The following is a 25,180-nucleotide window of genomic DNA, read 5'->3' on the forward strand; positions in this document are numbered from 1 at the left end:
TACAATATTTATATTCCAGTCATTTTATAGTAATATTGTAAAAATGAGAAAATAAGCAATTTTCAGTAATAGTGTGCTGTGCTACTTTTGTATTCTGATTTTCTAAGCAAGTAGTTTTTAAGTTAGGTGAAACCTGGGGGTAGACAAGACAAATCAGACTCTTGAAAGGGGTATAGTAGCCTGGAAAGGTTGAGAGAAGAGATGGGGAAGGGGGGTGGGACAGCGGGGAGGAGCAGCAGAATTGGAGAGAATATCCCACTTCTACCATGCGAAGAACCCAGTGGTCCAATGTTATATGGGACCACACACAGTAGAAGAGGGGTAGATGGTTCAGAAGCGGGAGGAAGGATCTGGGATAGTGACTGGTACGCCATCCTCAGACGTCCCTTGAAAATCCTTTCTTGGACCCTGACGATGGCTTGGTCGGGCCCTGCCCTTGGCTGAGGAAGGGTTGGAAGGTCTACGCCTATTATTCCTGCCCCTACAGCGGTATGAATCCTGCCTCAGGAGGGGCTGGTATTGCCTCTGCTGCTGTTGGGGTTGAGACTTGAAGGGTTTTCTCTGGGTAGCAGGAGTGTTCATCCCCAGAGATTTCATAATTGCCCTCAAGTCTTTTAGACTGTGAAGCCTCGAGTCCGTCTGGTCTGAAAACAGCCCCTGCACCGCCAAAGGGAAGGTCCTGTAGGGTCTGCTGAACTTCCGGGGGAAGCCCGGAAGCTTGGAATCATGCGGTTCTTCTCATGACCACACCAGAGGAGATGGTATGTGCCGCAGAGTCAGCCAAGTCAAGGGAAACCTGCAGTGATGTCTCGGCTCTGGTCAAGGAGGGGAAAGCAGTGGCTGAGAACTCAGCCTTCGACTCAGTGGGGAGCAACTCCTCCTTTTTGGACATAGAGTCCCATGAGTTAAAATTATACCTGCTGAGGATAGCTTGTTGGTTAGCCATCCTCAGGTGTAGCCCCCAACGGCATAAACTTTCCTGTCAGAGAGGTCCATACATTTGGTCTCTTCAGCCTTGGGAGCCAGCGCCTGCTGCCCCTGGCACTCCTTCTCATTTATGGCCGAGACTACCGGGGAGCAAGAATTCATATCCCTTGGAAAGAACAAAGTATTCTCTCTCCATACCCTTGGCGGTGGGCAGAATGGAGGCTGGAGTCTGCCACAGGGTATTATAATAGTTGTAAATAGTTTTAATGACTAGCACCACCATTCTGGAAGGAACTTCCAGGGTGAGAATGTCCACCATCAAGTCCTTAGACTTGATTACTTCCTCTGCCTGTAGGCCCACGTTATGGGCAATGCGGCGAAGCAGATCCTGGTGCACCCTGTAGTCAATGGGCGGAGAACCTGAAGCGGACGCTCCTGCCACTGCCTCATCAGGCGAAGATTACAAGAAAGCCAGTGGGGGTACAGGGTCCTCAAGACCCACTATGTGCTCAGGTTGCTCTGGGTAGCATTGGCGTCCAGTGGTTCAGCACAGTCAGATGTGACCGGGCTATGGGTGGGTCTGGAGCCGGTTCTGCTGCCCACTCTGTAGTACGATGGGGAGGTCTGGATCGGGTCACCTCTGTAGCACAAAGGGCAGGTCTGTCTGCCAGTGACCGTGCAGGAGGATGCCCCGATGCTACAGACCTAGAAACCCTGGAAGAGATAGCCAGGGACTGATACTAAGCCCTGGGGGTTCAGAAGGGCCACTGCACAGCAGGTGGCCCCTGTGGCTGCCAGGTCGACTGTGCGTGTCTGACGTTTATCCAACCTGTGCCTACTGCGCCGCAGGTAGTAGAAGTCTGCCTCAGAGTCCGAGGACGACGACCAGGGCGGTGTCGATGATTCCTGAGCTGGCGGAAGGTGCCAGGAAGAGGAAGTCAGGGATCATTGCTGCAATGATCATGTAGAGGATCAGTGCCGGCTGTCCCATGATCGAGAACAGCTCCTGTGTTCCTGTGCCGTGTCTCGGTGCCAGTCGAGAGAGGGTGACCGTGATCAGTACCGACCCCTCAGTGCTGGAGACACAGATCATCACGCTCCCTACACTGGGCGATCTTGTACTGGGGCCGGTGCTGGGGGGTGTTGCGGCGATGGAGACCGGGAACAGTGCCGGTCTGGCGATGGAGAGCATCATCGTGGGCTTGCCTCTAGATGGCACCTGTCTGGACAGTGCTGGATACTTCTCTCTAACAGTAAGGGGCTGAGGCACAGTACTTTCTATAAGTTCCTTTGCAGCCTCAAAAGTGTTTGGGGTGGCGGGGGGGGGTTCCAATTCCTCCACCAACCACTGCCCCGCCAGAGAGAGTCACTGAGTGCTGGGCTCAACGGTGCCAACTGGGGTGCCGGAGTCGACGGCACGAGCTCTTACTACTTGGAAGTAGAGTCCTTCCTCTGAGGAGCAAAGTCTTCTCGGATGGTCTTGCTCTCTGAGGAGAGCATCCTCTGTCTACCTTCTTATGGTGTTTGTGGGGCACCGGTGATGTTGACCAGTGCCAGGGGGCCGCTCCACACTGCAGTGCCAGGGATCTCCAGTACCGAGAGTATCTAGCACCAGAGTCCTTCCTTGGTACCGATTCATGGACCAACGCCGGGGGTGCTCCGCACCGACCTCGGGCCTGGGACTTGGCGGTCAGGTGCTGCTGGATGGAGTGTGGCTTCCATTAATAGCTGCTTCAAACGGAAGTCACATTTCTTCCTAGCACTGGGCTTGAAAGCCCGACAAATCTTGCAGGGCTCACACTGTTGTGCCTCCCATAGACACCACAGGCACAAGTCGTGGGGCCGCTATTGGACATAGGCTTCTTGCATATACTGCAAGATTTAAATTCTTGCGGTTGAGACATGCCCCGAAGCCCAACATGGGATGAGGGAAGAACTACAAATAATAATAAACTAACTACAAAACAAGAACTGGGTAGGACTAAGGAACAGCTAAGGGAACACTTGCAAACAAGTGAAATGCAGTTCCAGTGCCGCCACAGATGGTAAGAAGGAACTGAAAGGGGGTCGGGTTGGCAGGGTTATATATTGAGCGCTATCAGGGCAGCACTCCAGGGAGCTCCCTAGCCAACCCAGCAGGAGCTACTCAGGGAAAAAGTTTCCAACGACCATTCATGTGGCACGCGCACACCTGATTGGAATCAACATGAACAATCACTTGAAGAAATAGTATTAACAAATGGAAGCAAGGTCAGAGAAAAGCAATACTCATGATTAGGTGATGGGAGGGATTGATTTCTGAAGAAGGGCTAAATAGGCAAAGCTTTGTCTACACATAAAAGTTGTACCACTTTAATTCCCATAGTTAACATGAGAGTACAACCCTCATAGTGTGGATGCAGTTATACCCCTATTAATGTGCTTCCCACATGGGAAGAGGAATAAGCTATACCAATATACAGCATCTTTATACCAGTTCTACTGCATTCACAAAGGACTGTACCAGTATAACTATATCAGTAAAAAGAAAAGGAGTACTTGTGGCACCTTAGAGACTAACCAATTTATTTGAGCATAAGCTTTTGTGAGCTACAGCTCACTTCATCGGATGCATACTGTGGAAAATAGAGAAGAGGTTTTTATACACACAAATCATGAAAAAAATGGGTGCTTTATCAGTACAAAAGGTTTTCTCTCCCCCCACCCCACTCTCCTGCTAGTACCCGCATGGCCCCACAGTACGCTGACGTTTTTATGGCTGACTTAGAACAATGCTTCCTCAGCTCTCGTCCCCTAACGCCCCTACTCTACTTGCGCTATATTGATGACATCTTCATCATCTGGACCCATGGAAAAGAAGCTCTTGAGGAATTCCACCATGATTTCAACAATTTCCATCCCACCATCAACCTCAGCCTGGTCCAGTCCACACAAGAGAGCCACTTCCTGGACACTACAGTGCTAATAAACGATGGTCACAAACACCACCCTATACCGAAAACCTACTGACCGCTATTCCTACCTACATGTCTCCAGCTTTCACCCTGACCACACCACACGATCCACTGTCTACAGCCAAGCTCTGCGATACAACCACATTTGCTCCAACCCCTCAGACAGAGACAAACACCTACAAGATCTCTATCAAGCATTCTTACAACTACAATACCCACCTGCAGAAGTGAAGAAACAGATCGATAGAGCCAGAAGAGTTCCCAGAAGTCACCTACTACAGGACAGACCTAACAAAGAAAATAACAGAACGCCACTAGCCGTCACCTTCAGCCCCCAACTAAAACCCCTCCAACGCATTATCAAGGATCTACACCCTATACTGAAGGATGACCCAACACTCTCACAAATCTTGGGAGACAGGCCAGTCCTTGCCTGCAGACAGCCCCACAACCTGAAGCGAATACTCACCAGCAACCGCATACCACACAACAGAACCCCTAACCCAGGGACCTATCCTTGCAACAAAGCCCGTTGCCAACTGTGCCCACATATCTATTCAGGGGACACCATCATAGGGCCTAATAACATCAGCCACGCTATCAGAGGCTCGTTCACCTGCACATCCACCAACGTGATATATGCCATCATGTGCCAGCAATGCCCCTCTGCCATGTACATTGGTCAAACTGGACAGTCTCTACGTAAAAGAATAAATGGACACAAATCAGATGTCAAGAATTATAACATTCATAAACCAGTCGGAGAACACTTCAATCTCTTTGGTCACGCAATCACAGACATGAAAGTTGCGATATTACAACAAAAAAAAACTTCAAATCCAGACTCCAGTGAGAGACTGCTGAATTGGAATTTATTTGAAAATTGGATACAGTTAACTTAGGTTACCTTGCATAATGACTTAGCCACTCCCAGTCTCTATTCAAGCCTATTTTGCCTTGTTTTTTCCTACCCCCCTCCCGACGTTCTTGTTAAACCCTGGATTTGTGCTGGAAATGGCCCACCTTGATTATCATACACATTGTAAGGAGAGTGATCACTTTAGATAAGCTATTACCAACAGGAGAGTGGGTTTGTGTGTGTGTGTGTGTGTGTGTTGGGGGGGGGGGGTTTGGTTAGGAAGACAAGGGGAAATAAGTTACCTTGGACTGGACCAGGCTAAGGTTGATGGTGGGATGGAAATTGTTGAAATCATGGTGGAATTCCTCAAGAGCTTCTTTTCCATGGGTCCAGATGATAAAGATGTCATCAATATAGCGCGAGTAGGGGCGTTAGAACAACGTTTCCTCAGCTCTCGTCCCCTAAGTCAGCCATAAAAACGTCAGCGTACTGTGGGGCCATGCGGGTACTAGCAGGAGAGTGGGGTGGTGGGAGAGAAAACCTTTTGTAGTGATAAAACACCCATTTTTTCATGATTTATGTGTATAAAAACCTCTTCTGTATTTTCCACAGTATGCATCTGATGAAGTGAGCTGTAGCTCACGAAAGCTTATGCTCAAATAAATTGGTTAGTCTCTAAGGTGCCACAAGTACTCCTTTTCTTTTTGCGAATACAGACTAACACGGCTGTCACTCTGAAATATATCAGTAAAAAGTCTCCGTTCCAGCAACCACCACAGTTATTCTAATATACAACCTGTGTGTAGACCAGGCCTAGAAATGACAAACAGGGGTACAGTAAAAACACAATTTATAAATATTTGAAGGAAGCAAGAGAGGAGGACGAGTTACCGAAGGTGTGTATGGGGGTGTATCACAGACTAATAGGAAGAAACTAAGACCGGGAAAATATAGGAAAACTGTCAGGAATACTTCCTGACAGTGAGTTACACTATATTCTAGGCTAATCTCCCAAAAAAAGTGATAGAAACTTCATCTCTTGAGATTTGCACAAAACACTAGCCAAACACTGAACAATATACTGTAGGAAACAATATAATTTTGGCTGGGAATGGACTGGAAGATCTAATATGTCTAATATCTCAAACTTTTCTGATCGTAGAATCACAGAATATCAGGATTGGAAGGGACCTCAGGAGGTCATCTAGTCCAACCCCTTGCTCAAAGCAGAACCAATCCCCAACTAAATCATCCCAGCCAGGATTTTGTCAAGCCTGACCTTAAAAACTTCTAAGAAAGGAGATTCCACCACCTCCCTAGATAACACATTCCGGTGCTTCACCACCCTCCTAGTGAAAAAGTTTTTCCTACTCTCCAACTAAATCTCCCCCACTGCAGCTTGAGACCATTCCTCCTTGTTCTGTCATCTGCTACCACTGAAAACAGTCTAGATCCATCCTCTTTGGAACCCCCTTTCAGGTAATTGAAAGCACCTATCAAATCCCCCCTCATTCTTCTCTTCCGCAGACTAAACAATCCCAGTTCCCTCAGCCTCTCCTCATAAGTCATGTGTTCCAGTCCCCTAATCATTCTTGTTGCCCTCCGCCGGACGCTTTCCAATTTTTTCACATCCTTCTTGTAGGGTGGGGCCCAAAACTGGACACAGTACTCCAGATGAGGCCTCACCAATGTCGAATAGAGGGGAACGATCACGTCCCTCGATCTGCTGGCAATCCTCCTACTTATACAGCCCAAAATGCCATTGGCCTTCTTGGCAACAAGGGCACACTGTTGACTCATATCCAGCTTCTCGTCCATTGTAACCCCTAGGTCCTTCTCTGTAGAACTGCTGCCTAGCCATTCGGTCCCTCGTCTGTAGCGGTGCATGAGATTCTTCTGTCCTAAGTGCAGGACTCCGCACTTGTCCTGGTTGAACCTCATCAGATTTCTTTTGGCCCAATCTTCCAATTTGTCTAGGTCCCTCTGTATCCGATCCCTACCCTCCAGCGTATCTACCTCTCCTCCCAGTTTAGTGTCATCTGCAGACTTGCTGAGGGTGCAATCCACAACATCCTCCAGATCATTAATGAAGATATTGAACAAAAAAGGCCCCAGGACCGACCCTTGGGGCACTCCACTTCATACCGGCTGCCAACTAGACATGGAGCCATTGATCACTACCCGTTGAGCCCAACGATCTAGCCAGCTTTCTATCCACCTTATAGTCCATTCATCCAGTCCATACTTCTTTAACTTGTTGGCAAGAATACTGTAGGAGACCTTATCAAAAGCTTTGCTGAAGTCAAGGACTAACATGTCCACTGCTTTCCCCTCATCCACAGAGCCAGTTATCTTGTCACAGAAGGCAATTAGATTAGTCAGGCATGACTTGCTCTTGGTGAATCCATGCTGATTGTTCCTGATCACTTTCCTCTCGTCTAAGTGCTTCAGAACTGATTCCTTAAGGACCTGCTCCATGATTTTTCCAGGGACTGAGGTGAGGCTGACTAGCCTGTAGTTCCCCGGATCCTCCTCCTTCTCTTTTTTAAAGATGGGCACTACTTAGCCTTTTTCCAGTCGTCCGGGACCTCCCCCAATCACCATGAGTTTTCAAAGATAATGGCCAACAGCTCTGCAATCACATCCGCCAACTCCTTTAGCACTCTCTGATGCAGCGCATCCGGCCCCAGGGACTTGTGCTCGTCCAGCTTTTCTAAATAGTCCCGAACCACTTCTTTCTCCACAGAGGGCTGGTCACCTCCTCCCCATGCTGTGCTGCCCAGTGCGGTAGTCTGGGAGCTGACCTTGATCGTGAAGGCAGAGGCAAAAAAAGCATTGAGTACATTAGCTTTTTCCACATCCTCTGTCACTAGGTTGCCTCCCTAATTCAGTAAGGGGCCCACACTTTCCTTGACTTTTTTCTGCACAGAGGCATGTTAACAGCATTCATTTCCAGGTCAGGAGATGCACGAGTAAAAGTTTATGGCACACATCCAAATCATTAGGCTCTAAATAGAAATTCCCCCCCAACTCAATCTCTCGTTAAGAGTATGCTGTTGCTCTTTCACAAAAGATAAGATTGGAGCAGAAAACCTCAGCTCAGAACTCCTATGCTTTATGCAAATTAGCTGACATTGCCTCTGAGCAGCTTCTTGCCAAAAATCAACAGTAAAAACAGATCAACGTATATAGTTATAATTTGCTCTGAAATAAAATTGCTTGTTTTTTTAAATTAAACATTACGGGCTCTGTATTGCAAGTTAGGGAGGTACATTTGTTGTTTATATCTCTGTGCATGACTAGCTTATGTGTATATATAAGCAATGCAGGCTAGCCATGCGTGCTTGCAAATACCTGATTTGTTCATTCACCTTAAGTATTGGTATTCATAAACTAGTTTGACATAAAAGTGTCCAAGGTTGTCCATTCATTACTCTGAAAACTTGACTTCAAAATGCTTGATCAAAAATAAATCAAATATTCCTTGTAAAACTGGCAAAATTTCAAATAACTTTGAACTCACCTAATGAATTTGAAACTGTTTTCATGCCACCGCAGTGCCAAAAATGTCAGCATCAAGCATTCCCCAGAACAAAACACAAAAGAGCACAAGCAGCAGTCACCTAGTATCTGCAAAAGAAATGTTTTTTTTTCTCTCAAACTTACTTGATCAGTGCAATCCTATTACTACAATTAAAATTAAATGTAATACAAATATTTTTCACTTGGATTTAGAACTTAGGACAAACCAATAAAAGCAATTTGCCAACCACGCTGTAACCTCGCTTAAACTATCCCAGTATCTTACGAGATACAACATTTTGGTTGCCTAAGAACTGAATATGAGACTAGCCTGAGTAGGTAATAGATTACATAAATCAATCTTACTAGGCAATTTACCTTGTCACACTGAATTAGTATTCAGTTGAGGTTATAGTTCAAATTACTCATTTTTTGTTTGTACAATTAAATTAGAAAGCACTACAGGCCTCTAGAGGGTCCCATACTTCCCCCTCGTAGGTTTACTACTTTGAGATGTAATTTTCCACAGTAGACTTCCGAAACTTTAAAAAGCTATGGGTTTTAGCTGTTAAAAAAGCGTATTTGAGAGTTGCCTATACTCAAATCTTCATTTGCTACCAAAACTTTCCATACTTATTAAAAAGGAATTGCGGGGGGCTCTTTCTCAGAAAAGTGAACTAAAAATGGTGGCTGCAGGTAACATGATAAAATTCCATGAATCCTTACGTACATATCCTTACATAGGAGCAAGTCCACCACACCTACACCTATTCTGCTGTCTTACTAGAAAAATAGTAAACAAATTAAAACAAAAAATGGCAAAATTCTATGCATGTAGTACAATATAACAACACGTATGTAAGCACTTTAGCAGGACAGTGCAGGTGACTGGTTTGAATTATTATTAATTTGACAATAAATCCTACAGATTACATTTGTAGAGACAAAAAAAGAATTGGTTGGAAAAATACATATATGATGCATGAACTGAGAGAGGACAATTAGAACACAGTTTTTCCACAGATACTGGAATCCCATCTAGTCTCCCTTAGCCAGAAGGATGTATAATGCAGAGCCTTAAACTGACGCTTTTAAAAACAGGAAGAAGGGTAGTGGGGAGATCTTCAGAGCTTTTTGAGACACACAGAAGTAATCACCCCTTCCAGTTCAATCAAGAATAAATAAATACATGGCTGGATTCCAGAAGGAAAGGCCTTCCAGGTTTCTGATCCTACAATCAGATCTGCCGAATCAGTTCCCCATGCCTGCACAGAGCCATATTGAAATAACTGGAGTTATCAGCAGGTACAAGAAATCACCAGTGCAGATGAGATTGCAGGACTGAGGCCCAAAACTGGGTTCTCATAACAAAAGTTGAGACAGCAAAATATTAACAGTATGTTGCAGCAATGTCTTATCATTTTGATAATACTTTAAAGTAAGGTCTCTCTTCTTGGTCTCTAGTCGAAAGGAAGGTTACTTACTTTATAGAAACTGGAGTTCTTTGATATATGTGGTCCCTATGGATATTCAGTAAACCATAACCTTCCCAAGGATCTCACATGACTCGTCTTGCATAAAAACATCTTAGTTATGCCATATTCACATCATAACAATATTTGTATGAAGAATATGGAGTGTAACGTCACACTAAACACAGCAAAACAACTACCTCTAAATTTTAGGATTATATGCTAGAGAGTCTATGGCTTGCAGACCTTTTTTTCCAGTTGATTAAAAAAATAAAAAAGGGAGATTTGTATCTGTCAGTTTTGCGGACTATGTGCCTTCTGCAAGTTGTGGGAATGCTTAGCGCTGGATTGCCATGACCTGTTTTACCTCCAATTGTTTAATCTTTCATATGTAAGCACATTCTGTACCACTGATATAGTTACACTAGTGTTGATTAATGAAAATTAGATTAAATAAACAGTGCTGCAAGTGTCATCATGAGAAATTGAGGACATCAACATTTTCCATTTTTGAGAGGTTTTTTCCCCTGGATTGAATTTATTTATTTTAAAGTGTCTCATTTACCACAAACCCAGTTTTCACAGAAAGAAAAGAAAAAAAACTTCAGTAATTTAAAAAATTGAGACAAATTGCAAAAAAATGTGTTTGCAAAAAAATGGGTCCCTTTAGAACCTTGTGAAATGGAAACAACTTCAGAACTATTTTTAAAATCATTTTGCTATTTTTCAACAGTCTACTGCTAAGTATCTATTTTTGCCTAACTAATATTTAGTACCAGTTTGGTGCCTGTGATGTGGAAAACTGTCTTCTACTTGTGTCAGACAACTAGTAATTTCACATAGCTACTAAACACAGAATGTTCAGTCATTGCTGATGTAGGCCTGCTTTGAACCCATGGCCTAGAGACAAACTTTGAAATCCAAACACATAATTAACACTTCATCCAGCCTCTAGAAAATGTTGACATACTGCAGCACCCTTTAGCATTGTGTTTTTAAGCAGCCAGCAATTAGTCTCACAAACGAGGGGTCAGATTTATAAAGATATTTAGGTGCCTAAAGATAAAGATAGGCATCTAACAGAATTTACTAAGGCTTTGTCTACACTTGCAGCGACATGTAGCTACAGAGGGAGTGAAAGGTAGGTTGCGCCCACAGTGAGGTGTGCCGCAACATGTGGCGGTGAAAGGCTCCGGCAAGGGGGAGGCAGTGCAGAAAGACTCCAGCAACAGGGAGCCGACAGATCCTTTCCCTGCTGCCTCTCCCCTGCCAGCCCCCCCCACCACGCACCCGAGAGCCTTTCATTGCAACAGGGAAAGACGCTTGCAGAGGGACGCTACACTGCTAAAAACAGCAGCGTGGGCGTGGGAGGTACTGCTTTGGCACGTAGAGAGCCACACAAGGATACTTTAAGATTTTAGCTTGTCTATACTCTACTTGCCTAAGCAGTACCCTCTCATCTTCGCATGCCCAGCTAGCATGTGCATAAATACCAGTGGTGTCTGTACTCTACATGCCAATGTAAGCGTAGACCTACACTAAGTGAGTGAGGCAACATGTAACCCCCACTGTCAGACAGGTGCCTACACGTTGTGTCTCCCTGAGACCAAAAGATTTTTCACTAGCACTGTCCACTGGTCTACACCTGCACCCTGTGTCTCCTTGTGCTCTTAACTCAAGGCATAAAGGGAGATAGGGACCGACCTGTTTCCCGGTTCCTTTTCTACCACAAATAACTTAGAAAAGGATCCAAAGAAGTGGTGTAGGAGAGACCACATATTTCAAAGAATTTCAGTCACTGTGAGATAAATAGCTTTCCTTTCTTTTTTGACAGGTTTCAGAGGAACAGCCGTGTTAGTCTGTATTCGCAAAAAGAAAAGGAGTACTTGTGGCACCTTAGAGACTAACCAATTTATTTGAGCATGAGCTTTCGTGAGCTACAGCTCACTCTCACGAAAGCTCATGCTCAAATAAATTGGTTAGTCTCTAAGGTGCCACAAGTACTCCTTTTCTTTTCTTTTTTGAGTGGTGATCCCTATGGCTATTCCACTGTGGGTAACTTGCAAGCAATATTCATTGACAAGAAGGATGCAAGGAACCATGCAGGACTGCTGTATTGAAAGATGCATCTGCTGAAGAAGCTTGTACCATATCGTAATGTCTAGTAAAGATATGCACAGAGCCTCATGTAGCCACTCTACCCATCTCCAGGACAACACCCTGAAGAGAAGCCATGAGGCAGCCTGGGCTCTGGTTGAATGAGCCCTCATATTTTGAGGAGCTCATAGCAAAGCAGGATGCAACTTGAGATCCATTTAGAATGTCTGTGAGGAGAGTGCTTTCCCTTTATCCACCCAGAAATAGAAATGAAGGAACTTGGAGATTGCTTGAAGGGCTTTGTCCTTTGCAGGCAGAAAGCTAAGGCTCAACAGACACCCAGAGAACGGAATTTTCTGTCTTCCCTGGCAATGTGAGGCCTTGGCTAGAATACAGGCAGGTGTTGATTGCTGACAATTGCACAGGCAGTGAGCTGAGACACAGACCTGACTTCTTTAAGGAAAGAAGGTAGTCCAAGATAGTAAGGATCTCTGAGTACTCTGGAGGTATCTCATCCTGATGTGCAGAAAGAATAGCAAATATGACAGGCAACCAGCTTGGCTTCACAGAGAAATCTTTGGTGACCTTAAACACAAAAAGGAAGCTTAGAAGAAGTGGAAACTTGGACAGAAGACTATAAAAATACAGTTTAAAAATATTGCTTGAGCATGCAGAGGTGTAACCAGGAAAGCCAAACCACAATTGGAGCTGCAGTTAGCAAGTAATATGAAGGGTAACAAAAAGGGTTTCTACAGGTATGTTAGGAGAAAGGTGGTGGTCAGGGGAAGTGTGGGACCCTTACTCAATGGGAGAGGCAACCTAGTGACAGATGATGTGGAAAAAGCTGAAGTACTCAGTGCTTTTTTTGCCTTATTCCTCACAGACAAGGGCAGCTCCCAGACTGCTGCACTGGGCAGCACAGTATGGGGAGGAGGTGAGCAGCCTTCAGTGATGAAAACAGGTTAAGGACTATTTAGAAAAGCTGGACATGCGCAAGTCCAATGCAATGCATCCAAGGGTGCTGAGGGAGTTGCCTGATGTGATTGCACAGCCATTGGCCATTATCTTTGAAAACTCGTGGCACTCGGGGGGAAGATCCCGGACGACTGGAAAAAGGCCAATATAGTGCCCATCTTTAAAAAAGGGAAGGAGGAGAATCCAAGTAACTACAGACCAGTCAGCCTCACCTCAGTCCCTGAAAAAATCATGGAGCAGGTGCTCAAATAATCCATTTTGAAGCACTTGGAAGAGAGGAATGTGATCAGGAACAGTCAACATGGATTCGCCAAAGGCAAGTCGTTCCTGACCAATTTAATTGCCTTCTATGATGAGATGGCTTTCTCTATAGATATGGGGAAAGCAGTGGACGTGATATACCTTGACTTTAGCAAAGCTTTTGATACCGTCTCCCACAGTATTCTTGCTAGCAAGTTAAAAAAGTATGGGTTGGATGAATGGATGAAGGTGAATAGAAAGCTGGCTATATCGTCAAGCTCAAGGGGTAGTGATCAACAGCTCAATGTCTAGTTGGCAGCTAGTACCAAGCAGAGTGCCCCAGGGGTCAGTCCTGGGGCTGGTTTTGTTCAACATCTTCATTAATCATCTGGATGGTGGGATGGATTTCATCCGCGGCAAGTTCACGGATGACACTAAGCTGTGGGGAGAGGTAGATACGCTGGAGGCTAGAGATAGGGTCCAGAATGATCTAGACAAATTGGAGGATTGGCCAAAAGAAATCTAATGAGGTTCAACAAGGACAAGTGCAGAGTCCTGCACTTAGGACGGAAGAATCCCATGCACTGCCACAGGCTGGGAACCGACTAGCTAAGCGGCATTTTTGAAGATGGGGATTACAGTGGACGAGAAGCTGGATATTAGTCAACAGTGTGCCCTTGTTGCCAAGAAGGCTAATGGCATATTGGGCTGCATTAGTAGGAGCATTGCCAGCAGAATGAGGGAAGTGATTATTCCCCTTTATTCAGCACTGGTGAGACCACATCTGGAGTACTGCATCCAATTTTGAGTCCCCCACTACAGAAAGGATGTGGACAAATTGGAGAGAGTCCAGCAGAGAGCAACGAAAATGATTAGGGGGCTGAGGCACATGACTTACAAGAAGAGGCTGAGGCAACTGGGCTTATTTAGTCTGCAGAAGAGAAGAGTGAGGGGGGATTTGATAGCAGCCTGTAACTACCTGAAGGGTGGTTCCAAAGAGAATGGAGCTAGGCTGTTCTCGGTGGTGGCAGATGACGGAACAAGGAGCAATGGTCTCAAGTTGCAGTGGGGGAGGTCTAGGAGAGATATTAGGAACAACTATTTCACTAGGAGGGAAGTGAAGCACTACAATGGCTTACCCAGGGAGGGGGTGGAATCTCCATCCTTAAAAGGTTTTTAAGGCCTGGCTTGACCAAGCCCTAGCTAGTATGCTTTAGTTGCAGTTGGGTCCTGCTTTGAGCATGGGGTTGGACTAGATGATCTCCTGGGGTCTCTTCCAACGGTAATCTTCTATGACATCAATGATTGTGATGCAGCAGCACCAGGAGTAGGCTATTGTCTCCTCACTGGTCTCTGTTTTCAACACTGTGGTTCATACTGCCGTTGTTGTTGTGAATACAGTGTGTGGCGGTAGCATTGCGGGACATAGTAACTCCTCTGTCACTTCTTGAACTTCGGTATTGTGACAGAGCTCTGTCCTTGTCTCCATGAGTCCCGCGTTATCTGGCAGATTTCGCCAGCCTCAGAGGATAACTGTAACCCTCCACATAACCCTTCTCTCTCTAGAGACAAGGGTCACAGTCTACTGAGCCATTTTCATCATAAGCCAGCGAGGGAGGGGAGGAGAAGCCATCCTTCCTTGCACAGTCTCTGTTGTCTCCCAGTCTCCGCGATTAATCTGGGGGTGGGGGCAAAAGGGGGAGCCCGGGCCCGCCCTCTACTCTGGGCTCCAGCCTAGGGACCCTAGTAGTATCAGCTATGATAGCTAACCTTTTAGAAACAGGACACGTACAATTCCCTGGGCTACTTCCCCACAGCAGCCCCCACTTCCTCATGCTCCACTTCACCCTTACCTCAGGGCTCCTTCCTTGTGCCTGATACGGTGTGTACAGCTCAGTCTCTCCAACAACACAACTTCTTCTCACAGCTCCTGACATCGGCACCCACCTGACTAACTGGGAGGCTTTTAACTAGTTTCAGCCAGCCCCTGATTGGCTTCAGGTGTCCCAATCAACCTAGCATTCTCCTTGCTTTCTGGAAAGTTCTAAATTGGCCCCAGGTGTTTTAATTGACCTGGAGCAGCTGCCATTTAACTTATCCTGGTACCAGGGATTTGTTTAGCCTGGAGCTAATATAGCTATCTCCCACTACTTGTCTATAGCCATCTGGCCTTGCCCCGTCACAGTATATAAATACCCAGGAATCGCAGCATCACCCTTGAGTGTTTGAGCATATGGAGAGAATCTTCAATCTTTGCAGAGAAGAGTTTGGACCCCTTGAATTGTAAATCTTCAACTGTGGATTGCTCTTCCCCAGAGAAGCCAGAAAGATGGAGCCATGAAACCCTTCTCATCACCACTCATCTTCCTGTTGTATCCACAGAGTCCAGGGCGACTTGGAGGGCTGTTCTAGATATTAGTTGACCCTCTGATACAAGTACTGTAAATTGTTCTTTTTTCTCATCAGAAATAAAAAGTCAACTAATTCAAAATATTGTGTAGTTATAATCATATTTAATCAGCAAGGCTTCATAGTTGGCTATCCACAGGTGCAGTGTAGCTGTGGATTAAGCCTTGCAGCGGAAAAGGTGGAGCCTCTTCCAGTCCTTATCATAACAACTGTATTCTTAAGTTGCTGTTGTCTGCCCCATTCATGGACTGAATCGACTACCAGAGAATTGGGTGCTGGATAGGAGAAGAGCAACTCTGTGTCCTTAACTGGCACATAATATTTTTTGTCAGACCTCTTACATATTGGTGGAACAGTTGCAGGGGTCTGCCAAATGGACTTGACAGGTTACATTATCACATCGTTCATGCGAAGAGCGATTTTGGAAGAGGAGGATATGTTCAGAATGTCCACAAGTTTGTGCTGTGCCACCAGGACCTCTTCCAGAGAGATGTCTAGAAAACTCACCACCCTTTTAAATAGGTCCTGAAATTGTTTAAAATCATTCCCCATACTGGGGGGAGGAGGCATGACAGCATCATCTGGGGAGGATAATGACAGGTGCGTAGGTGGTGTCCCTTCCTGGTCTGAGGATTCTTCTTCCTCTTCATCCCCTTCCCCTGCTGGTACCGAGGGTGCTGTACTGAGGGGTAAAGGCGATTCCTGTGTGCTCAGTTTAGATATGGTAGGCAGTCCTTGTTGGGGGGGGGGGGGGTGAGTATGTTGCCCACGGATTCCAGTATACACAATGGGGTGGCAAGGGCATCGCTGGGCCCCAGGATTTCTGGGATCAGTATAATATGCCCCCTGAGGGGGTCCTGTTTTGAGCGGCTCTCGGTGGGAAGGAGATTGTGGAGGAGAGACTATTTGCCCTTCCTTAGCCTTCTCGCTCGAAAGAGGTGGAGCAGAGTGCGGTGGCAAGGTTTGTCTAGGTGGGGTCTTGGCTTCAGGCTCAGATGCTGGTCTAAGAGGCTTCCCGCCCCACACCCCAGCTGCCCATCCCACAGCCGGGACTCTATGCCCAACTGCGGTTGCAGGCCTCGGCCCCTGGCCGAGGGTCCGCTCCCACCCCCAGCTGTAGCCCCAGCCTCGACCCTCTTACCTGCGTCCCCGCCCCACCCTCCCCGGAGCTGCTACTCTGCTCCTGGCTCCATGGGAGGGACAGACGGGGTAAAGAAGGGCGTGAGGTACAAAGTTTGGGGACCACTGGTCTAAGGGGATTGTCTGTGACTCCATGGTAAGACTGTTACAATGATCCAGGAGTTCACATTTGTTACTGGCTTGGTGAAATCTAATTACAGAACACACCCTCAGTTTGGCGTGTTTGCCCTACTTTTGACAGGTTGCCCTGAGGTAGTCTAAACAGCACGACAGATGAGTCTTTTCCCTCCCTTGGATTTGGGCATCAGGAAGTAACAGAGGTAGAAGCTGTGACCCTGGTGTTTCGGTGGAACCCTCTCCACCACTCTCAAAGCCAGCAGAGTGGACTTGTTTGAGGAGCAGCAACTCCTGAGAGAAGTCCCTGAGGAGGGATGGAGAGGATCTGACCATGCTTAGGACCCAACTGTCAGTAATGACAGAGTCCCAAGCATTGTGAAAGCAGGCTAGCTTGTCCCCAAAGGGGGGAGATGAGGAGCGGCAACTGGAACAGTGCTCTGGACCCAGGAGTCAAAATGGGCACTTGGAAGGCATCAGGGAAGAGGGTGTGGACTGGCCAAAACCCAACCACGGCTACTTTCTCTGGTGGGACTTACCTCTCTTTCTGGGATAGTCCCATTGCCTTGGAGGAGGGAAAGTCTGGCCCAACATACACTACAGAAGATACTGCTGCTTTTGGACTCTGTAGTGGCGCCCCCAAGGAGCCCTGGAGTTCCTGAAGGAGTGCAGCATCTTGTCAGCTGTGTTCAAGAAGAGCTTTTGCCCTGGAAAGGCAAATCTTCAATGGCTTGCTGGACATCGGGGGCAATGCTCAAATTCTACAGCCAGGAAGCCCTCTTCATGGTGACTGCAGAGGCTATCACCCTGGCCAAGTTGTCCACGACATCAAGTGTGGACTGCAAGGACATCTTAGCCGCCAAGCAGCCCTCAGTGACAAATGCCAAAATTTCTCCACAAGGCCTTGGACAGCTGTTCTGCAAACTTACATCGCTGTCCAGTTAACAAAATCATACTTGGAGGCAAGGTTTGCTAGCTAGCTATTTGCATCTGTAAGGAGATGCAAGTCTTCTTGCCCATAAGGTCCAATCATTTAGAGTCCCTATCCTCAGGAGTGGACTGCTGTTCACCACAGTTACAGCTAAGGAATCTGGAGAAGGATGGGAGTAAAACCCCTCAAATCCCTGCACAAGAACAAAACAGCACTTTTCCAGGCACTTAGCCACAGGCACTATTGAAGCCAGCGTGCTCCAGAGGGTCTTAGCCGGTTCAAGGAGTGCATTGATAGGGAGGGCAACATTCCCAGGAGAAGACAGCTGTAAAATGTCCATCAATTTGTGGGTGTTCTCTTGTAAGAGTTCCACTTACATACCAAGTGAGGCAGAGGAACCTCAAGATCCCAGAGATAAGAGCAGAATGAGAGTAGAGGGAGCAAATAGGAGGTCTGACTCATCCATCACCAGAACGAGGCACTGCCGTTGGAAACAGTATTGGTCCCAGAAGCGGTATCAGTCCTGAAGCGAACAGCAGTACCAGTGTCCAATGGTACCAATGTTGAGGACGGTGAAAGCTGCCACAGAAGCATTTGCAGTGCCAATTCCATCAGTGCCAAGGAGGTTCCCAGTACTGAGGTCCCGTGTACCAAACCTACTTCCACAACCTCTGGAACTGAAAAATTGGGGTGTGGTCCAGATAGATCCCAGCATTCAGCAGTTTGTTCAATCAAAGGGGTTATAGCTGACGCAGCCCTGGCAAAATCCTGGAAACTAAGGAGAGGTTGGGACCGAAAGGCAGAGGAGGTCTGTAGCTGCCTGGTATGCCACCAACATGGAAGCAATCAGTACCAGCGTCTCCCCCGTCAGTACCGGACTCCTGGAGGCCAGAGCTGGCATCAACAGTGTAGGGTTTCTAAACTCCCTACTGCGTACCAGTTATTAGGAAGAGACAGGTAACAGTTATGGGGGATTCGATCATTAGAAACATAGATGGCTGGGTTTGCGATGACCAGGAGAACTGCCTGGTGACTTGCCTGCCTGGTGAGAAGGTTGCAGATCTCTCGAGACATCTAGGTAGACTTATGTATTGTGCTGGGAAAGAGCAGGTGGTCATGGTACATGTAGGTACCAATGATGAAGGGAAGGATAGGAGAAAGATTCTAGAGACCATATTTAGGCTGTTAAGTAAGAGATGGTAGTGTTCTCTGAAATGCTTCCAGTTACACGCGCAGGGCCAGTTAGAAAGGCAGAACTGCAGGGTCTCAATGTGTAGAGTAGATGACAGTATAGGGAGGAGGGGTTTAGATTTATTAGAAATTGGGGAAACTTTTGGGAAAGGGGGAGCCTATACAGAAAGGATGGTGACACTGACTGTGAAATGCTTAGGGAGATTAGAGGCTATAAAAATAAAAAACAATAATAATGGGGGATTTCAACTATCCCCATCTTGACTGGGTACATGTCACCTCAGGATGGGATGCAGAAATAAAGTTTGACACCTTCAATGACAGCTTCTTGGAGCAGCTAGTCCTGGAACCCACAAGTGGAGAGGCAATTCTTGATTTACTCCTAAGTGAAGCACAGGATCTGGTCCAAGAGGTGAATATAGCTGTACCGCTAGGCAATAACAGTGACCATAATGAAATTTAACATCCCTGTGGTGGGGAAAACACGACAGCAGCCCAACACTGTAGCATTTAATTTCAGAAAGGGGGACTACACAAAAATGAGCAATTTAAGAAGATATAGTGCCAAAAGTGAAATCCCTGCAAGCTGCATTGAAACTTTTCAAAGACACCATAATAGAGGCTCAACTTAAACGTATACCCCAAATTAAAAAAGGCAAGAGAACCAAAAAAGTGTGCCACCGTGGCTAAACAAACTAAAAGAAGCAGTGATAGACAAAAAGACATCCTTTAAAAAGTGGAAGTTAAATCCTAGTGAGGAAAACAGAAAGGAGCATAAACTCTGGCAAATGAAGTGTAAAAATATAATTAAGAAAGTCAAAAAAGAACAGCGAGACAAAGACTCAGTAAGTACTAGCCCCACCTCAAAAAACATATTGGAATTGGAAAAGGTTCAGAAAAGGGCAACAAAAATAATTAGGGGTATGGAATGGCTGCCATATGAGGAGAAATTAATAAGACTGGGACTTTTCAGCTTGGAAAAGAGATGACTGAGGAGGGATATGATACAGGTCTATAAAATCATGACTGGTAAGGAGAAAGTAAATAAGGAAGTGTTATTTACTCCTTCTCATAACACAAGAATTAAATTAATAGGCAACACATTTAAAACAAACAAAAAGTAGTATTTTTTCACACAACACACAGTCAACCTGTGGAACTCCTTGCCAGAGGATGTAGTGAAGGCCAAGACTATAACGGGGTTCAAAAAAGAATGAGATAAGTTCATGGGGATTGACCCATCAATAGCTATTAGCTAGGATGGGCGGGGATGGGGTCCCTAGTCTCCGTTTGCCAGAAGCTGGGAATGGGCAACAGGAGATGGATCACTTGTTCTTTTCATTCCCTCTGGGGCCCCTGGCATTGGCCCCTGTTGGAAGACAGGATACTTGGCTAGATGGACCTTTGATCTGACCCAGTGTGGTCATTCTTATGTTACCAGGGAAATGTTACCTGCGGGGCTGCAGCACCCACAGGGAAAAATTAGCGGGTGTTCCGCACCCACCGGCGGCCAAGCTCCCCCCCCCCCTCCCCTGAGCCTGCTGCATCCCCACTCCTCCCCTTCCCAAACACACACACACCACCACCCCCGGCCACCTAACAGGTGTTTGGTCGTGCTTAGGACTTTCCAGGAGGGAGGGGGAGGAGTGTGGACACGGCCCACTCGGGAGAGGAGGCAGTAAAGACGCGGGGTCGGGGCGGCGGGGTCGAGCACCCATGGGGCAGAGGGGAAGTCTGCGGCTGTACCAGCACCAGTTCAATGCCAATCCATGTATTTCCTGGGAGAGGCAGAAGAATCACCCCAAAACCTGGAGTGGTGTCAACTGGGCTCATGTGACCTTTTCCTTGGTAAAGTTGATGGGGAATGGCTCCTCTGTTTCGAGAGAGGAGCGCCTGCTCCACAGCATGAAGTGGCAGCACTCTCAGAACCTGAGGGCAATCTCCGACCTGATGATGGCCTCAGTTCCAAAGCCGACCACATGACCTGTTCGAGTAGGTATTGCTGCAGACTAAGGAGCCAAGTCACTGAGTCCGTTTCTTAAACCATTAGCAGATCATGCAACACAGGCTTCTTATTACCCTTTAGGTCTCTAGATAGTGTGATCTTTTTAAGGGCCTTCGCCTTTCTAATTTTGTCCCTACATGCTTATGTTTGTTTATATTCATCCTTCATAATTTGACCTAGTTTCCACTTTAGGGAGTCTACCTCCTGTCTGAGGATCCTCTCATGAGTTGGATCCCTGAAGAGGGACAGGGAAGGGGGTTTTGTGGGAAGAATGAAAGGAAATTCTGCTGTGTAGCCTTGGCAACTCCAGGGGAGTCCCATCAAAATGGTCTCCTGGCAGGAGGCTGGGATTGGGAAGAGGACAACGATGAGGCAGTTTGTCTGCTGTGCTGCACCCTCTAGTACAGGGGTGGGCAAACTACAGCGTGGGGACCACATCCGGCCCTTCAGATGTTTTAATCTGGCCCTCGAGCTCCAGCTGGGGAGCAAGGTCCAGGGCTTGCCCGGCTCCAGCCATGAAGCAGGGTCAGCAGCTTGCCCTGTTCTGTTCATGCCAGGGCTCCACGCGGCTCCCGGAAGCAGAGGCACGTCCCCTCTCGGGCTCCTACAGGTAGGGGCAGCCAGGGGGCTCCACACCCTTCCCCTGCCCCAAGCGATGCCCCCACAGCTCCCACTGGCTGGGAATGAAGGCCAATTGGAGCTGCAGAGACGGTGCCTGTGGACGGTGCAGTGCGCAGAGCCGCTTGGCCATGCCTACACATAGGAGCTGGAGTGTGGTAAGTGTGGGGGAGATATGCTGCTGCTTCCAGGAGCTAACTGAGGTAAGTACCGCCCAGAATTTGCACCCCAACCCCCAACCCCCTGCCCTGATCCCCCTTCCACCCTCGAAACCTCTCGGTCCCACCCTCCAAGCCTGGAGCACCCTCCTGCACCCCCAACCCCTCATACACAGCCCCACCCCAGACCCTGCACCCCAGCCGGAGCCCTCACACCTCACCCCACACCCCAAACCCCAATTTTATGAGCATTCATGGCCCGCCATACAATTTACATACCCAGATGTGGCCCTCGAGCCAAAACATTTGCTCACCACTGCTCTAGTTCCTCCTGAGAGGCTCATATGACAGTAAAAAGGCTGACATTCTGATAGTAAAAAGGCTCAGGAGCAGAATGCTGCTTATAAGGAGATGGTTTGGAGTACTTCCTCCAATAGGCTGGAGTATAAATATCCAAGGAATGCAGAGATTGCACATGAGTCCTTAAGGGGTACAGACTCATCAATTTTTCTTCCATGAAAATTGGTGCCCTCAGAGGGGAGGTCCTCCACAGTATCTTGAACCTCCTTGGGATACCCAGAGGAGCAATGCTATGAAGCCCGCCTCATGACAACCGCAGTTGACCTGGCATGTGAAGTAGTGTCACAAGTGTTAATTGAAGCTTGAAGGGATGACCTAGCTGTCAATTTACCTTTGTCAATGATGGCCTGAAATTGTTATTTGAGTTCCTGTGGAAGTTTTTTGATGAATGCAGACAATGTGCAGTAGTTAGAGTCATACTTAGAAATCAATATATGATATTTACAATGCAAAACTGAAGACTGGGAGAGGAAGAACGCTTTATTTCATCTAATCATTTGGTGTATTTTTCAGAGGGAACAGACCTAGGCTGGTGCAGTCTGTTACATTCAGTGATGGTCTGAACCATCAAAGAATCTGGGGCATGGTGTGAACACAAATATTCTGCCCCCTTACTTTTTCCTCTTTTTTGGGGGGGGGGGGGAAGAATGGGGTCACAAATAGCTAGGGTATGCCAGGCCATCCTGGCTGGCTCCAGCATAGCTTTCCTCATTGGTCCTGAGCACAGTAGTGTGCCCTGCTGGAGTGCAAGAGTGCCCAGGAGACTCTGGAATCCCTGCTGGGGCTAACTGCATGCCTTGGAGAGGCAAAGGAGTTGCTGTCTCAACTTCTAGCTCACCAGATAAGTAAAAATATTCAATTCTGCCAGCTGAGCCATTGGTACGGTATCCCTTGCAATACAGTAATGGCATATGGTGCACTGATGATGTGGATATCTCCCCTAGAGACTACCAGTTCCAGGATTATCCGCGACTCCAGGTCAGAGTACAGATCCAGGCTGTAGTAAAAGATAATATACCAGGATCTAACAGTGGGGGACATGAAGGGCTTCTACCCCTTGATGAAGCAGACAGTGCCAGTTTAGGTTGGGTGGTGAATGTTGGTACCACCAAAACCTCCTTCCTCCTGCTGTGGCGCGGTATCTTTGGTGCAGCAGGCAATCGCTCCTCTCTCTCTCTATCGGTTTTGGGGCACTCTTGGACCTCAGTGCTGGTGGTTGGGATCCATGCACCCCATGAATTCCTGACACATCCACAATGGGACACAGAGTCTTATTAGATTTGGAAAGAAGAGGGGATGCAGTCCTCTTCATAGAGGCCTCAGGAGGGGATTTCTCCCACTTCTTATGAGGGTATTTGTCCTTACCCTCCTCCCATTGCAGGTTAAAGTATTTGGGCCTGGTTTCTGATGGTTCAGAGTTATGGAAGATCCAGGAGGAGGGGTGCTACTAAGTACATCTGGCCAGCATACACGGGAAGCAGATGACCCAGGTTTGGACTGCGCTCTCAACGACTGCTCCATCAGGTGTCTTTAGAACTGGAATTTTCAGTATTGCTGGGTTCAGGGTGGAAAAGAATTACAAATATTGCATATGGAGGGAATGTGGGATTCTCCAAGCCAATACACAAATAAGTCGTGGGGAATCACTCATCAGGAAGACAGGGGGCAGACCATGGAAGACTTGAACTGGGGATCTTAGACATACTAAGCATGGGAGAATGGAAGGGGAAACTCTGGGATTCCAAAATGTTAACTAACTACTAAAACTATCCAGAAGGTAGAACTATTTACAGAAAAACCTGATTTGAAGCAGTAATTATAGTGAAGCTGCCAACACTTCAGGGTTCTCTCTCAGGTCATGAAATGTAGAAAGGAATTGGAAAGGTAGACAGTCTGTGTCTACCTTTATGCCCTTGGTTTGGCACAACGAGGCGGCACAGGCATGGACCAACGAATGCCGCTAGTGAAAAATCTTCCAGTTTAGGAGCATGGAGAGCGTGCACACCCACAGTGGAATACTCACAGGGACGAAGAATTAAAATATCCCTCAGCACCTTTTTTGAAAGGCCAGAAGAGAATCTCAGGGTCCACTCCAAAATGCCCTACGTAAAGCAGACTCTAAAGTTCATGGCTGTGAACAGCTATAAGTGAGCTGTAGCTCACGAAAGCTTATGCTCTAATAAATTGGTTAGTCTCTAAGGTGCCACAAGTCCTCCTTTTCTTTTTGCGAATACAGACTAACACGGCTGTTACTCTGAAACCTTTCAAAATCATTGCCATGTTTGCTAAGACTTTCCACAATCAGTATCTAACTCAGTTTGCTTTGTAAAGCACACATAGGAAAGTTACTATTTCATATTAATACATGTAAGTATTCTAATTGTTTTTAGATTTTCAAAAAGCACACAGCATGCAGTGCTATTTTATACTTTTTTTACCTCATTTTTGATGAAATCAGCGCTCATTCCAGTTTCTTTATCTTCAGAGGAGGGCAATATAACTGATTCCTCAGGAACAATTTGTGACCAACGCCCAGCCAGTGAAGTATTTTTAGGAGAGGATATATTTTCACATTCTGTGCTCTCCCACAGAAAGACACACGCAGTAGGAGTAATGAGTAGCACCTTGTTCCCATCTCCTGAGACATACAGGTACAATCTCATGGAGCACTCTGGAAAAATAACGTGTCAGAAAAGTGACGGTTTTTCCACTGTCCACAGATGTGCATGAAGAGATTTTACTAAAAAAAGGTATGAGTACTAACTGAAATCAAACCAGTTTTTAAAAAAATATTTTAAAGAACATTTAGTGAGTTTCATACAAGGAAGACACACACGAACAGCAAGCAGTGTTAAACGTAACAGGGCATGGGTCTCTCTCCCTCCATGGTCCACTTCACACAAGAGAGGTGATGGCTAGGAGCCAAAAACCCTAGGTTGGTGCCCTCAAAGAACCTAAAACTGTGACAATATGTACCAAGTGTAACTCTAGTGTATGTGAGGCATAAGTAAGAGTGGTGGTATAATTGAAACAATCTTTGTTGTTGAAGTAAGCCTCCAAAGACAAAGGAGGCAGCATACATTACATCTCAGTGTAAACTGCAGACACAAAAAGCTTCACAGTAGCATCAATCCATACAGTAATGTCCTGTGTAAACATGGGGCAAGAGAAAAACCTGTTTTAAAATTTCTTTTGGAATTGCTTTATC

At 46.6% G+C, this 25,180-nt stretch overlaps 1 protein-coding gene across 17 annotated transcripts in view; it reads right to left on the reverse strand.

The window, feature by feature from the left end:
* The window catches only part of CPLANE1 (ciliogenesis and planar polarity effector complex subunit 1), a 180,200-nt gene that overhangs the window by 144,283 nt on the left and 10,737 nt on the right, over positions 1 to 25,180 (reverse strand). For 13 of the 17 annotated variants that reach the window (XM_073343779.2, XM_073343777.2, XM_073343783.2 and 10 more), the window contains exons 5-6: positions 24,411 to 24,643; positions 8,264 to 8,370 (exon numbers count right to left, since the gene is read on the reverse strand). In XM_073343779.2, the coding sequence (XP_073199880.2) occupies positions 8,264 to 8,370; positions 24,411 to 24,643 (340 nt within the window). Of the gene's footprint in view, positions 1 to 8,263; positions 8,371 to 24,410; positions 24,644 to 25,180 lie in introns of those variants that run through there. The other 4 variants (XM_078852755.1, XM_073343784.2, XM_073343785.2 and 1 more) reach the window with 4 other exon arrangements.

This window comes from Lepidochelys kempii, chromosome 5, assembly GCF_965140285.1.
Source record: "Lepidochelys kempii isolate rLepKem1 chromosome 5, rLepKem1.hap1, whole genome shotgun sequence".
Lineage (NCBI taxonomy): Eukaryota > Metazoa > Chordata > Testudines > Cheloniidae > Lepidochelys > Lepidochelys kempii.